The sequence below is a fragment of the Pseudomyrmex gracilis genome, unplaced genomic scaffold (assembly GCF_002006095.1).
Source record: "Pseudomyrmex gracilis isolate BER0280 unplaced genomic scaffold, ASM200609v1 scaffold_115, whole genome shotgun sequence".
NCBI lineage: Eukaryota > Metazoa > Arthropoda > Insecta > Hymenoptera > Formicidae > Pseudomyrmex > Pseudomyrmex gracilis.
The window spans coordinates 176,569-191,843 of record NW_018020699.1 but is presented as its reverse complement, the minus strand read 5'-3'; the positions used below and the strand labels follow the sequence as shown (position 1 = coordinate 191,843).

At 34.8% G+C, this 15,275-nt stretch overlaps 2 protein-coding genes across 2 annotated transcripts; both read left to right on the top strand.

Annotated features, from left to right (window-relative positions):
* The first annotated feature begins 1,208 nt into the window (after nucleotides 1-1,208).
* LOC109856342 (ubiquitin-conjugating enzyme E2-17 kDa) lies at nucleotides 1,209-6,191 on the top strand. Its single transcript, XM_020431484.1, has 6 exons — nucleotides 1,209-1,547; nucleotides 2,984-3,047; nucleotides 3,265-3,296; nucleotides 3,554-3,631; nucleotides 3,724-3,829; nucleotides 3,923-6,191. Exons 1-6 carry the CDS (start codon nucleotides 1,524-1,526, stop codon nucleotides 4,060-4,062), a joined length of 444 nt encoding a protein of 147 aa, XP_020287073.1. The 5' UTR covers nucleotides 1,209-1,523; the 3' UTR covers nucleotides 4,063-6,191.
* Nucleotides 6,192-7,078: 887 nt separating this feature from the next.
* Nucleotides 7,079-14,689, top strand: LOC109856353 (progestin and adipoQ receptor family member 3). Its single transcript, XM_020431502.1, has 8 exons — nucleotides 7,079-7,470; nucleotides 10,214-10,397; nucleotides 12,440-12,600; nucleotides 12,728-12,884; nucleotides 12,966-13,118; nucleotides 13,409-13,688; nucleotides 13,809-13,973; nucleotides 14,339-14,689. The coding sequence occupies exons 2-7, from the start codon at nucleotides 10,254-10,256 to the stop codon at nucleotides 13,946-13,948; spliced, it is 1,035 nt and encodes a 344-aa protein (XP_020287091.1). The 5' UTR covers nucleotides 7,079-7,470; nucleotides 10,214-10,253; the 3' UTR covers nucleotides 13,949-13,973; nucleotides 14,339-14,689.
* The last annotated feature ends 586 nt before the right edge of the window (nucleotides 14,690-15,275 follow it).

Sequence of the window (15,275 nt, the reverse complement as noted above, 5' to 3'; positions counted from 1 at the left end):
CCGTTCTACGTTGATCGCAAGCGCAAACGCAAGGAACGGGTCTGGTAGAATTGACCAATCGTGTTGATCAAATCAGCCAATTGACCAGCGTGATTGGTCGATTCTACCAGACCTGTTCCTTGCGTTTGCGCTTGCGATCAATGTAGAACGGGCTTTGACCCGGTTTCACAATTCGCGGTTAACTCGAATTAACCGAAGTTCGACTTGCTGAGCTCGGTTTAACGCGTTCAATCTTCTTTGTCAAATCTTCGCTATCACAGTTCATGTGTAGGAAGAAAAGATGCGTTACGCCGAGTTCAGCAAGTTGGTCTTTCGTTAATTCGAGTTAACCGTCAATTGTGAAACCGGGCCTTTGTGTGTTAGCAGCCAACCACCGTGTCACCTTAATAGTTCACTTTTCCGCCGCCTAGGCGACGGACGCGCTGTTAATCTGCATTACGATCTACCGTATCGGATCAGCGCGGGGATCGGAAAGTGAAGAATTGGTAGTTTACAGAGATATTATATCAGTACATGATCAAAGACACGTACATTATATATTAGGTAACAATACGCGCATGTGTGCATCAGTGCGGATCAGCTGATCGAACTGGTAATAGATGCTCGTAAAGAGAGATGACAAAGGTTAAACACTATTATTGGCATTTCATAGTGTGTTACGTTACAACTGCTCCAATGTTTTCGAATCTTATGAAAAAAAATTATTACTACATAATCTTTGCGGTACACTCATACGCATGAGTAAGCTATTCGAAGCTTATCGATGACAATAAACGATGACAAGGTCGTTTGCCTACGGTCGCGAAACGATTTTATCTTTCCGTCACGGGGATTAAGGCCGTTCGAATTCAATATAGGCGATAGAATCAAAAAAGAAAAATATGTGTCACGTGTCTTCTGAAATAAAGTATACCCGATATTCCTGATGTATACGCGCATTCTCGCTTTTAGATTTGATTTGACGCGTGTAACATCAATATCCGCGCACGCCATTCCGTCCCCATCCTCGGTTTTAACTTTATATAGGTATACGCTGTATATATATATATATATATATTTTGGTGAGATATATATATGTATATAATACAATACGCCGAGTGCGCGAATTCCGGAGTGATACGTTGCGTCATCTGTCGGCGTTGGTGAATAAGAGCTTGTAAAAATCCGCGCTGTTTGTCGATAAAAGGAAATCCACAACGGATTTCTGACGTTCCCGATCGCGGCGGCGATTAATAAAAATCGCAATCGCTACGTCCGTACACGGCGACGTACAGGATAAAGCGATAAAAACGCGCTGTGTGCGTGTCGCAATTGTGAAATTTGTCGCGCGTGTACACGCGTTTTACTCCATACGTCTCGAACTCGAACTGCCGTGCGCCACCATTCAAGGAAGTGCGCTTGACCAGCGTAGTTGAGCTACGTTTAGAGAGCAGCCATCTTGCAATCCCTAATCAAAGTTTCACGGCTAGCGAGCATCGCGGTGTCTGGTTTGCGGCCAGTTAATATCCACACACTTTCGTCAAATGGCTTTAAAGAGAATTAACAAGGTACGTGAAGATCCGTACGTGCGTGCGCGTCGGCGTCGCGACGCGACCGGTCGTTGTGTGTCGCGTGCCGAGAGTCGTCCCGGTGTCGTACGCCCTTAACATGCATTTTGCCGTAACTAGTGTCGGAGCAGTGTCGAGCGAGCGCTGAAGAAAACACGTCACGACAGATTTCTCGCCATCGTCGCATAACGCGTGTAATCAATCAAATGCGATCGGTATCGGCGATGGCGAGCAGCGCACCGACGCGCCGCGCAAATCATCGCCGTCGTCGTCGTCGTCGTCGTCGTCCGTCGTCGTCGTCGCCTTCCTCTTTCTCTCTCTCTTTCTTTCTCCCTCTTTCTCTCAGTCTCTCTGTCTCTCGCCGCCTTGCTTATAGGCCAGGCTCGATCGCGTTGACAGTGAGAATGCAAAAGAATTTTGTGTTATCCTGCCCCCGATAGGTCACCGGAAATAATGTGAATCATATTGTGGACTTGCATACGTTTCTCTTATACGCATGCACGCCGGTCTTCAGATTCACGGAATTTGCTCCCTTTGGGTGCTCTTTGCTAGTCTCTTTTGTGCCTTTTTACACTTTTACATCGCACAGTGTTTGTAAATTCTTTTTGTTTGACTCATTTGTGAATTTTTTTTGCAACGTGCAATAAGATAAAGTGAGTCATTTAATAATGTGTATCTATATATAATATGAGTGTATCAATGATATTTGATTTGCATTTGTCATTATTAATCACCGAGTGGACTATGGTACAAAGCACATGGAAGACCAAAATCTAAAATCAATCCAATGTTAAATCCAATGAGGCCACAAAGTTTAGCAAAGGGCTATAACTTCTACTTTATTGTCAATATCTTGATCTTGTGATCTTTGGCATTTTGATGATATTAATAAGCTGATATATTTAGAGAGTTGTATGTTATCTAAGATATACGTAATATACTATTGTAACTAATATTCATGTTTTTTTCAATTTTATCGTAAAGATATTATGTGTAAATAAATAAACAATTAACTTATATAAAGAGTTGATACGACATATACATTGATATATAGTCTTAATTGCTGTGCGTGTGTGCATATATGTATATATGCAAAAGAAATATCTAGAAGGTTCTAGTCATATATAAAAAATATGTTGGCATTGTACATTTGTATGTATATATAAACATTAAAACTCTGTACAAAATATTGGTACAATTAGAATTATTGCAATACACAGAGGAAATTTAATTTATTATCTGGTTCTTTTGGTTTATTAATTGTTATTGCAATAACATCTTATAGAAATTATTTTATAAAATTATACCGTGCAATATGTATAAGTCTAGAAAAAACTTGGCATATCTTTTTTTATAAATGATTATGTATATACAGAGATTTGTTGAAATTTATACAAAAAGTATATACTCTATTTTTATGTTTTTTATCTGTTTAGGAACTTCAGGACCTTGGTAGAGATCCTCCAGCACAATGTTCAGCTGGACCTGTTGGAGATGATTGTAAGTAATAAGTGTAGCCGCTATATAATTTATATAGTAGAATAATAAAAATAAATAATACTAATCTCTTCTTATAGTTACAGATTACAGATACAAAATTAAATTAGTTTTTTTTGATTATATTCCTAAACATGATCATTTTCTAGCGTTATAATAATTTATTGATGCTATATGATTTTTTGATAATTTGCATGTAATTGATTTAATATTTTTCCAGTATTCCACTGGCAGGCAACTATTATGGGACCAGTAAGTACTTATTTTTATACAATTGCATAAAGTTTACAACATCTTTTTAAGTTCAATTTTTTTGTAAAAGATTTTTTTATTTTAATAAAATATAATTAAAAAGACTATTGATTTGTTAGTGACTATAATATACATTTATTAATAAACATGATACTAGTAAATATGTATCACATACATCAAGAAAATAACACTTTTATATAAAATGTCTTTATAGAATAATAAATTTAATAATTGGATGTTTCTGTGTTTTATTTCAGCCTGACAGTCCATATCAAGGAGGAGTATTTTTCCTAACAATACATTTTCCAACAGATTATCCATTTAAACCACCTAAAGTACGTAACGTTACTTAGAAATGTGGCTTAATTTTACAGGAATAGAAAACGAATAGCATTGATCAATTTTTCATATGTTTCTTAACGCACAGGTGGCGTTTACTACTAGAATCTATCATCCTAATATAAACAGTAATGGAAGTATTTGTCTGGACATATTAAGATCGCAGTGGTCTCCTGCACTCACTATATCAAAAGGTATGTACAAACATATATTTTGTATATGACATGCATTTCAAAAAATAAAAAAAAAAAACAGCTCTTTAATATTTATCGATTTGTATGTTTCAGTTTTATTGTCAATATGCTCTTTGCTATGCGATCCAAATCCAGACGACCCGTTGGTACCAGAGATAGCCAGGATATACAAAACCGATAGGGAGAAGTATAATGAACTGGCACGTGAGTGGACGCGCAAGTATGCCATGTGATGCGCCAATCTTCGTTGACTACAACATCCAAACACCACCAAGAAACAGTCCCAGCCTATTGCCACTTACGCATCAGCACCGATTCAAATTAGCTATGGCTCGTATACTTTTAAACTTAAGCCAGTATTCGGGCCCGAGGAATCCTCAGGCAAACGTGATCGATCTGAACTTTCCGTGACGCGGGAGGCCCACGAATATTAAAACGTTGCCTCAATGGCAATTCAGGCAATTTTAAAGGTGGTCATCCGTCATTACATATACCGAATCAGACGATAAAACATTCGCTTTGTTTTTTCACAAATAAAAAAAAAAAAAAAAGAAGTGGAAGTAACGTATAGGAGAGTGAAAGTAGGATTTGTATTTGAATCTAGATTAATTTCTAATTAATGTGCTTATAATAATTGTAATATTACGACACCTACTTTCTCAGTGAAAATGAAAAGCATTGAACTGACAGCACATCGATTGTTAGTTTTAACGCAAGTGAGCAATGTTTGCCCGTCCCCTTGGAACGAAATGGCGTCATTCTTTTGTAAGACTGGGCTATATATATTATATATATATATATATAAATATTATTGAAACGTGTATGCTTTGTTCAATCATTAAAATTCCTTACACCTAACAAATTCTACGAGTAACTCTAAATTTGTGCTTTTGGTTCCTGTGTGTGTGTGTGCGTGTGTAGTAATTTAATTATGCATTATCAATAATGAACAGATAAAGACCGTGAGACTAAGTAATCGGACGTATATATATATAAAAACACTGGATATGAAAAAATGGCGTCTAAAATATCTGACCGCTGGCGCATGTGTACCTGCAGTTTTCGCGGGTCTGTAGGATTCAATTATGTTGTGATTTTAATCCGGAGTCAAACGGATCGTTTTGTATCACGAGTTCTTTGACTCCTTTTCGACTTTATGCTGATGCGGAAAAAACATAGTCGTTGGTATCGCTGTTTATTGATAATAAATAATATCAGAGGGAGCGATTAAATTTCCGATTATTTAAATTTATACCACGTTATATATACATATAAATTAGGCAAGTACATCAACGGCGCGAGATGAATGCCACTGGACTTTCGATATTCCGCTGGCAACTCATCTCGCATTGTAGTGCATGATAAATACGCGATATTAAGTTTTGTGCGTAACGTGCGAGTCAGAAATTCGCACTATTTTTCGTCGTTCGCGTTTCGCGACGTTTGTTTTACTCACATCAATACTTTTACTGTTGTTTTGCGTGCTGATATTTCTTTAAACAGCGATTTTTTTTTTTTTTTTTTTTTTAATTTAGTTTTCACGGCCAGATGGTTTTTCTTTCATTTAATAATGTAAACGCGTACAATTGCGACACACGATCGTAATTTGTCCATTCCGTGGACAAACTATAGACTTAAAAATGCAATCCGTTATTTGAACATTGCGATTTCAATATTGTATCTCCGATATATTGTGGCTGTAAAGGGTAAGAACGATGTTATAATTGCATCATTTCTTAAATTGAACAAAAATATGTTGTTAAATTGTCTCTCATTCAGCGATAGTTTGTTTAAGATTACATGAAACTTACATAAGTGCACTGTTTGATGGTGCTAGGCAGTGTGTTTTTGGCTTCTAATTATAGATGAATAAAAATCTGATATGTCATACGAAAATACGATTACTTAATTAGTACGTAAGCGTAACAACTTTGTCTTGTGAATCATGTAAAGCACGCGTTAGAGCGGAAGTAAAGTCTTGATGTAATCGGTGCTTAAATATGGCAAGCTGATGGGGCGACGTAAAGAAACTTATGGGAAGACAAATCGATTAGTATGTAATGCGGCGGACCGCTCTGTTTTACGCCGACCTTGTCTCATACAAACGTGTATTTGCTGTAATTTAATTACGAGTATAAAACGCGTCGAATTTGGGTATATTAAAGTTATAGCTCTCGAGAAGAGGAAAGAAAAAAAAAAAAAAAAATTGATTATTATTCACCTCTAGTAGAAGATGACTATTCATGTGTATAATTAATTATTACTCTACCGCAATAATATGAACATTTTTAATAACTTATCTTGTGTATAATACTTTAGCATTAGCCCTTTATATAATAAAGTCCACGTGATGATAAGGTAATACAGCGGAATCTTTCCTTTCTTTGCGGCCGACCACAAACCCGAGTGTGCGCATGATAAGCGGATAATATCACAATACACACGTCGGCCATGTCTCGCGTTATATATATATATATATATATATATATATCTATCTATATCTATAGCTATCATATTTCTCATCGTATACAAGCTTCGTGTAATTGAAGATTCGCGCTACAACAGCAAAAATATCTTACCTACTACTTGACTTTTGTTTTAGCAAAAAAAAGTCACTAGAAAATCTACATATTTTTTTTTTCTTTTTAATTTCTTAATAACAACTTCGATATATATGTAAATGTAAAATAATTTAATTCTATTCGACACGAAAATGTTTTTTTTTTTTTTTGCGCTCAAAATCGATATATATTAACATTTTTATAGAACCGTAAATTAACTTAACAAACGCAAGATATGTGTAGATGGTTGTAACCACAAGCAACAATCAAAAATTTAGGAATCTTATTTAAATATATATTAGAGCATAAAAAAAAAGAGATGAATGTGAAAGTACTAGAAATTTTGTATAATCTACTTTATATAAAATTATATGATTTGAAAACATTGCGAATAAGAGTTATACCTAAGTACTGAGAGAAATAAACGTTTTCAAGAAAAAAAAAACTTATAAGAAAATCTTTCAAAAAAATAAAAGATCGTTACGTAGATGTGTAAGAAATAATTATACGCCGATGAAATTGCTTCAAATGAATCTTTTATTATGTATTTAATATACTGTGCGTAAACATCGCATTTAATGCGAAGGCTACTCGATAATCTCAAATCCGCGGAAAACCGGCCCCCGACGCTCGTCCAAGCAGTGAAAGTGCCCAAGCACCGGCTCTCTTTTTGCGTCTCCTGAGCGCGAGAAGAGAAACGGTTGGTTCCTAAGCGTGTGCTCTTCACGCGTTCTTCTCGGCGAGCAACCTTGTTTGACGTAGTGCCAATCGTCGCTGTCGTCGTCATCGTCGTCTTCGTCGTCGTCGTCGTCGTTGTCGTCGTCATCGCCGTCACCGCCGTTACTGGCCTGCGCTGACCGCTACAGCTGCTGTTTTGCAATCTGGCGCGCTGCTCACACTGCCAGTGTTCTGCTCGGCGCGCTCGGTGCAGTCGATCGAATCGCGTTGCGGCTTGATACGCGCAGACCGAGGAGGCACACGTGAAGACTGTGTGTACCGATGTGCCGATAGACCGTCTACGAGACGTTGATGACTCTTTGTTTCAACTGTCCGTAAAACCGTTGATTACCGCTTTGAGAGGTATGTGATCGCTTTTCTGTTAAAAAAATTGCTGTTAAAAAATTGAATTTTTAAAGTTGGAATCAAGTTCTTTAGCACATATTTATTGATTCGTAATAAAAAAAAGTAGCCGAATAAAAAAGTAGTTTTTATTTGCAATGCGGCTTTATATCGCGAAGACTAATTAGTAGATATTATAAGCAGTAGGTGTTTTTTTGTAAGTATAATGACACGCACAAGAATAAGAAAACACATATAAGAAGTTCAAAGTCTTACACCGAACATGCCAATTTTATGTATAATGTGTTCAATTCTTTTTATATAAATAAAATGCGTCTATATTAGTTGAAAAAGTTTCTCTCTCTCTCTTTTTTTAGATGTCATGTGTAATTTCCAATTGTTAAAAAAGGTTCCGTCTCCTCAAAAGTTTTTACGTTTTTACAATTGGTGGTTCTGGTAGTGCGATACGTAAATAATTAAATTAAGCGGTAACACACAAACAAATTTCTTCTGCGTTCAAGGAAAAGTTGGACGCTCACTTTGCTCGATGAATTCAATGTCATATTATTCTTGCCTCTATGGTAATAATCGAACTTTGGTCTCAAAAAAAAATGTTTAAATGTTATCGTGAATAATTTAGAAACTGATATACATGCGCGGGTCATTAGCTTGACCTTCGTTTAGACCGTGTATACATGTGATAAAGACGTGCATGATGTGTGACTGTTATATCATTTTCTGATACCGCACAATTAAGTCGTTAGACGGTATTGTTTGCTTCGATATAGTTTTAATTTATCCGTAGTGACAAATATTTATTACTCAACAATTGATATAACTCATTACATATATATATATATATTGAATGAGAAGATAAAAACGTGTGAAAAAATTAATCTATCGGTGCTACGTTTTACACCGTCAATTATTTCACAAGCACATTAATATGACACATTACAATATCCCGGTAAAAAAATTTTTCATGTATAAAATTGCATGGACATATTCGGTATATATAAATTTTTGCACAATTAGATATAATAAGTTTAATTTGTGTATAAGTATATATGATTATATATCAAACATTTTTTAAAAAATATAGTAAAAAAATATAGTTTTATATAATTTTTTTGTATCTAACATGATACTAATAGAGTTATTTTGTAATTTGATATGGAATATCTCTGAAGCCATTCTCTTAAAAAAAGAAATTCTCTGTGTATAAAATTGTATGGACATATTATGGATATAATTATTTTAATTTGTGTATAAGTATACATAAAAAATTGTTTACCGGGATACATATATTATATGCACATAATATTAATTGTACATTTTATAGAGAGAGAGAGAGAGAGAGAGCTTATTGCTTATTAACGTTTGCTTCGTATACCTAACATGTGTGTGTATGTACGAAACTAACGGTTTTATTCATTATAAAAAAAATCGAAGTCTTATATTTGTACAAAACGTTACGCGGGCGTAACTTCTAATTACTTCCTACTTGTAATGGCGAAGATACAATTCGCGCGATAGTACTTTTCACCAAGTGTAGACTTACGATCTTAGAACAGATTCTAAAAAGCGCCTTCGCCACTTTCTCGTAGATTAAAGTAGCCGCGCGATGTATAGAGAGAGTGAAACAGGCTCTCCTCTCTCTGTATACGCGAGAAGACAAAAAGACATCTAGGACATCATAAATCTCGGGACACACTTTTTGTTATCACTTAACACCATCCTTGCGTTAGTGGTCACACGCATACATTTGCAATTTGCGTTCTCTGTATATGTCGAATTGACGACTAGAAATTTGTAAGTAAAATCGAAATGTCTATTCTTTTTGGTTCCGATCGTGAAGTTTCTAATTGAGCAATTTCGCGCGGCTCTCGAGTTATAATCGCGCGTTTCTCAATTTTCATCCTCGTTTGGCCTTCGCAATGCGATTTCGTGTCTCGCGAACTTGGCACATATCAACTCGAAGCATCGACTCTTTATTCGAGTGCGAGCAAACTCGCTTCTAATTAGATCGTTTCGCGTAAGAAAGCATTCCTCTGTTTACGATGGTTCTTGCTTGCCTTTCATTTGCGAGCAGTCTCCTTTTGCGAGAAAGTTACGTGTATCACAACATCACGCGAAACAACAAATATCTTGCAGATTTAATTTTTTTTTGAAAAATATACGTAACTGCACCGAAAAAATTATATTATTGTAAGTGGAAGATTTTATACTTAAAAAATCTTCTTAAAGATTTTAGATGATATTCTTCTGAAATTAAGAATATATTCTTTATTTAAGAATATATTCTTTATTTAAAAATATAGTCTTTTTCGATAGTGAGATATATATGTTTTTCTATATATATATATACAGGCTTTTTATATTCTAATCAGTATATATTCTTATCAATATTACTATTTAGAGGATTTTCCCCTTAAAATAAGAAACTCTTCTTGGCGCCTATTTTAGTATAAAATATACTTAAAGTAAGTGGGATATCCTCAAAATAAGAATACAATTTTTTCGGTGTGTGTACCGAATATGTTTTTTTGTAACATGAAGTTTTTTAAAAGTTCCATATGTGTGATAACTTCATCGACTGTTTGTATACTTGTATTCTATCTATTTTTAATTTTTATATATTTTGTTTCAAATAAAACTTATATAGCGCGTCGCACATTCTCGATTAACGACAGTGCAAGATTATTATCGCAACAATATTACCGCGACAAAGGCGATTGTTCTTAACATTCCCATTATCTTTCAGGAAAACAGGTTTTGAATAAACAGTTCGCGCTGCTTGAATAATGAAACTACTTGCGGGCGTTGAAGAGGTTACCGACCACTGTGAAAAAGAATCCAATAATGGCCAACTACACAACAATAATAGTCATGAAAAGCAATCCGCGACAGAATTGGCACAAGACGCGAGCGAGCCGCTCGTCAACAAGGTTCGTCAACGACCATCCACATTATAAAAAAACGATATTTATCGATAATTTTTAACTACACATACAAATTTACACACCGATATACTAATGTACTAATGTACTAATTATATAACTTGCAAAAAAAGAAAGTTTTTTAAAAGCAATAAACTAGAGAGAAAACCGAAACACAACAAGTTAGAAAATTAATAATGCGCAATGAATGTGCATGCAGTATATGTATGTACATAATATCATGCGGTTTCTCATGCGCGAAGTCGCGCGGTATAGTTCACTGCAGTCGACACAACGACTAAAAGATACAACACTTTGCGGAAAAGCCGTGAGTGATCAATAGCTTGATTTTGGAGACGGTAGCGCGCTAGGGGCGTTATATCTGCGATATGCTCCACTTCTTCTTAATGTTGTCCACACTTCCGTTTTGCAAACTGAAGACACACGCGATTACGACTTTCTAAAACTGCGCAAGAATCTCGGTGATTTTGCATTTCTCTTTTTTTTTTTGTTACACACACATTAAAATGATGTTTTTTGGTCCCTTTGGCGAGCTGTCGCGCAAACTACGTGCGATAACGAGCTAAGGTTCGACATTTGTTCTTCTGAATAATATGACTATGTTTTTTCGGATATTTATCAAATTGTCTCTTGTACGTATCGCTTTTTCAAATTGTCGTGTCGTGGAAAAGTTATCTGACGATTGTTATTTGTTGCTGAAACGGTAAAGGTTCTAATCATGATGGGGTATAATACCGGTGTACAATAACTTGAAATCGATTTCGCTAGTGCAAACTTATAGCGGCTACGAAAGAGAAGAAAGCGCAGACGACGTAAACTTGACACACTCGGATGAAAGGCAGGTCCCGTTGTGGCCTACTTACCGCATTTGTATCTTTGCGAGAGATGTAAAGAGTGTGATGACTAAAACGTTCTTGCATCCTCTTTCCTTTCTCATTAGGAGCGTTTTCTAAGCGCAGCGAATTTTCCAATCCTTCCGCAATTTACTTTGAGTGACCTCAAGTACTTGTGTTTGTTCTCGAATATCACTTTTAGCGAAACTATAAGTGTAACGAATCTTGAAAATATATCTTTGCTATTTAAATATTTTTAATATAAACAAAATTATTATAATATATTTTCATATTACAGAAACTTATTCGGTATACACGAATATTTTTCTTTTTTTTCTAATTACTTCAGAGATTTGTCTTGGATACACGAAGTTTATCGTGTCGTGATAAGTCACGTCATCTTATTGTTGCGATCATTTTACATCGCTTTGGAATCGTTCGGAGAAATATGAACGAGAAATATGAAAGCACTTTATCTTGTTTAGAATACTGCGATAAAACGCTATTGTACCGATATATATATAACTTATATATGTGTAAAGCTACTTATATATATATATATATAACTAATATATAACTTATATATGTGTAAAGCTACTTATATATATATATATAAGTTATATATATATATATATATATATATATATATAACTTAGTTATATATATATATAAGTAGCTTTACACATATCGCCAAATTGATAGAGTCGATTACATGTACAAAAGTAAAGAGATACGATTGCTATATCAATATTTGCAAATAATAACTTTTAGTTATTTTAAAAAAGTAAAAGTGCACGCGACACGTTGCGTGCGTACGATTTCCGTTTGTGTAATTTTTTTTAACGATCATTTGTGATCAAAAGTTATACGTTATTTAATTAAAAACGAATAGCAATTTTCTTAATTTTCTTGTTTAGTGATACAAACGCATATCAACTCAAATAACATTCTTTTCAATCTGACTTGTATTGTCATTCGAGAGAAAGTACCGCAGCTTTGATGTATAGTGCGTGTATACGTACGCACGTAACAATTGTGTAAAAATATTGAACATACACTTTTATTATCCATATTGCGAGAAAGTCTACAACGTTACGAACGTTTCTTTGCGAACACATAAAATGCTAAACATTCTTCTGGATTTTTATAGTTCATTTTTGCTATGTATATACGCATATTTTTTTTGTTTCGAAACAGTCCTGCGACGATTCGACGACTAAGAGAAAAATCACACCGAAAAATGAAGAGAAGATGAGACGATTGCTTCGGTTCGAAGACGCGCCCGAATTTCTGCAGTATAATCCGTACATACTGAACGGTTATCGAGGCTGCTTGACGACCAAATTGTGTTTGGAAAGGTTTGAATTTAATTATTTTTTAGCGCGTAATCTCGAACGTCAAGTTCTTGATGACGAAATAAAAGCAAAATTTCTCGAGCCACAGCGTGCGTTCTATCTTACAGAATGACATTTTACGTGTTTTCAGTATATTCTGGTGGACAAACGAAACCGTGAACATATGGAGTCACATCTTCGGCTGGATGCTATTTTTTGGTCTGACTCTGTACGATCTTTGTCTGCTGAATATTCACGCGCCATTTAGCGACAAAGTGATTGTTTCCCTGTTGCTTCTCTGCTTTCAGGTATATTTAAACGTTTAAAAAAAATCTACGCACGCGCGATTTGTTAAAACAAAGAAAAAATAAAATAATATTCTACTCCAGGTGTGTATGATTCTCTCGTCCGTGTATCACACGTTTTCATGTCGAAGCGAAAAGGATTACTGGTGCTTCTTGTCCTTCGACTTGTTCGGTATCGCTCTAAGTATGCTGTCGATTTACATGTCGGGTGTCTACTACGCTTTTTGGTGTCACAAGGTAAACGTTGGTAACGTAATAAGAAAAAATACAAATAATAAAAAATTGAAATTTCAATTCAATAAAAACACGTGTAAAAATTTACATGTGAACATATATATATGTATACATATATATAATAGAACATTTATATATATACATATATATAATAGAACATTTCAGCATAACATCCTGCAAAGCGGCTCGTGTGATCTTATTCTTATTCATTTCTTAGTTAAAAAAATACAAATTTCTAGTATATTTGTGTGTGATTTGATGTTTGAGTGATAAATCGGTTACACTTTTTGCAGGAGCTGCAGCAGTTCTACCTGATAACTGTGCTCGCAATTTTTATTTTCGCGATGGTGCTGCAGATACCCAGTCTGAACGTCAACGATAACATTAAGCTAGTTGTGTTCGTGAGCTGGGCGATCTATGGAGTGCTGCCGACGCTTCACTGGACCGTCGCGATGGGCGGCTTCGATAATCCAATCGTTCGAATGCTCATTCCAAGAGTGATAGGAATGTACATTATCAATGCGATAGCGTTCGCGTTCTATATGCTCAAGATACCCGAACGTTTTTGTCCAGGTAATTATTACCGATCCCATCCGGAATGGCAATGTTCTCTGATATACACTTTGCTTGAATTATGCAATCTCATTGTACACATTATCATGTGCCAACTTAATGTTCGTAATCATCGTACAGGCTGGGTAGACTACATCGGTTCGTCGCATCAATGGTGGCACGCGTTGGTTGTGTTGGCTCTTTACTACTGGCACAACACCGGAATGCTTTATGTAGAATATAGAATGAATCATGGATGTCCGAGCCGTCTAACGTTATGACATACGGATTTTGACGACCAACCAGGTAATAACGAAATAACATTCACGATTCATCAATCGTTGCGGTATTGATTCAATTTTGCAATTTTGAGCACACACAAGAGCAAAACATATGTTTTTGATTGACAAAATAACATTTAATATTTCAAAAATATCTGATGTAAAAATAAAATATTTGAGAAAATATTAGAAACTTATTAGTTTTGAGAACTTATCGTTATTTCTCTTCTCTTGGAAAAATAAAAGCGCTAAAAATATTACAAAAAAAAAAAACAAATCATCTTCTTTCGATCTCTCAAAACATTTACGTAGTTTCGTAATAATTCACAATTACTATAATTACTGAGATGAGTTTGAGGTTTGGGAAATTGCTTATATACTTTGTTACAGCATCTGTTCTCGCCATGGACTGCTCTTGCATGATGAAGGTGGGTGCTTGGTCGTCTCAGGTTTTAGAATTACCGTTTTATGGCATCTTCAAGAATTCATCTTGCGAAATACGAAATCCACTGCGAGTGTACGCACATCGATAGTCTTTAATATATTTCGTTTCCAGAAAATACATCTTGCGATTTCGAAGATGAAAAAACTTATTGTGGATATATTTATTTAGTATCTTTATTTATATTTACTTAAAAAAAAAAACAACAATTTTATTTATATAATGTGATTTCTTTCTTCCTTGATATTGTTAATCCTATAACAGAATTAAGAATACATTATATATATATATTTTCTTTATATATTATATCTTTTGCACGACATTTGTTTTAGAAATAATATAGAGAAAGAGATGAGAGAAATTAATTTTATTTCAAACAAAAATAAAATTCTCTACTAGCTGCTGATATTGACGACGATGTGGTAATCATCGAAATCTCGACAACTGATAATCACGCAACACGACATTGTGACATTGAAACGCGGTCAAAGTCACAATACGTTAAGCAACTTTGTAACTTTCATTAAACTCTCACACACATACATATTTACGCGTGTGACGCGCACATTTTGCAATTTGCGTGCAACAAATGAAACCTGTGTAGCATAATAAAATCGCAACGTACGAGCGTAAACATCCGCTGTTTCTTTTTGTACATACATGTACAATACACATATGTATGTCCGTATATATTTGACTCGTTTTTCTTTTTTTTGTTTTTTTGATGGAAATATCTGTTGTTGTTAACGTTCCCTGAATTGTTGAGAATAAAAGAAATAAATATTTTTTACTAATAAACAGACAAAAAAAAATTTCTTCCCACTTTTTTACTAATTTATTTTTTTTAATTTTTTAATAAACAGAGATATTCCGTCTTTTTTTGTG

Bases quoted from the DNA above. Each gene is read 5' to 3' on its own strand.
- LOC109856353 (XM_020431502.1), top strand. From the start codon at position 10,254: ATGAAACTACTTGCGGGCGTTGAAGAGGTTACCGACCACTGTGAAAAA. The intron at 12,601-12,727 runs GTTTGAATTTAA...ACGTGTTTTCAG, and splicing joins ACCAAATTGTGTTTGGAAAG to TATATTCTGGTGGACAAACG. The intron at 13,119-13,408 runs GTAAACGTTGGT...CACTTTTTGCAG, and splicing joins ACGCTTTTTGGTGTCACAAG to GAGCTGCAGCAGTTCTACCT.
- LOC109856342 (XM_020431484.1), top strand. From the start codon at position 1,524: ATGGCTTTAAAGAGAATTAACAAG. The intron at 1,548-2,983 runs GTACGTGAAGAT...TTATCTGTTTAG, and splicing joins CTTTAAAGAGAATTAACAAG to GAACTTCAGGACCTTGGTAG. The intron at 3,048-3,264 runs GTAAGTAATAAG...ATATTTTTCCAG, and splicing joins TGGACCTGTTGGAGATGATT to TATTCCACTGGCAGGCAACT.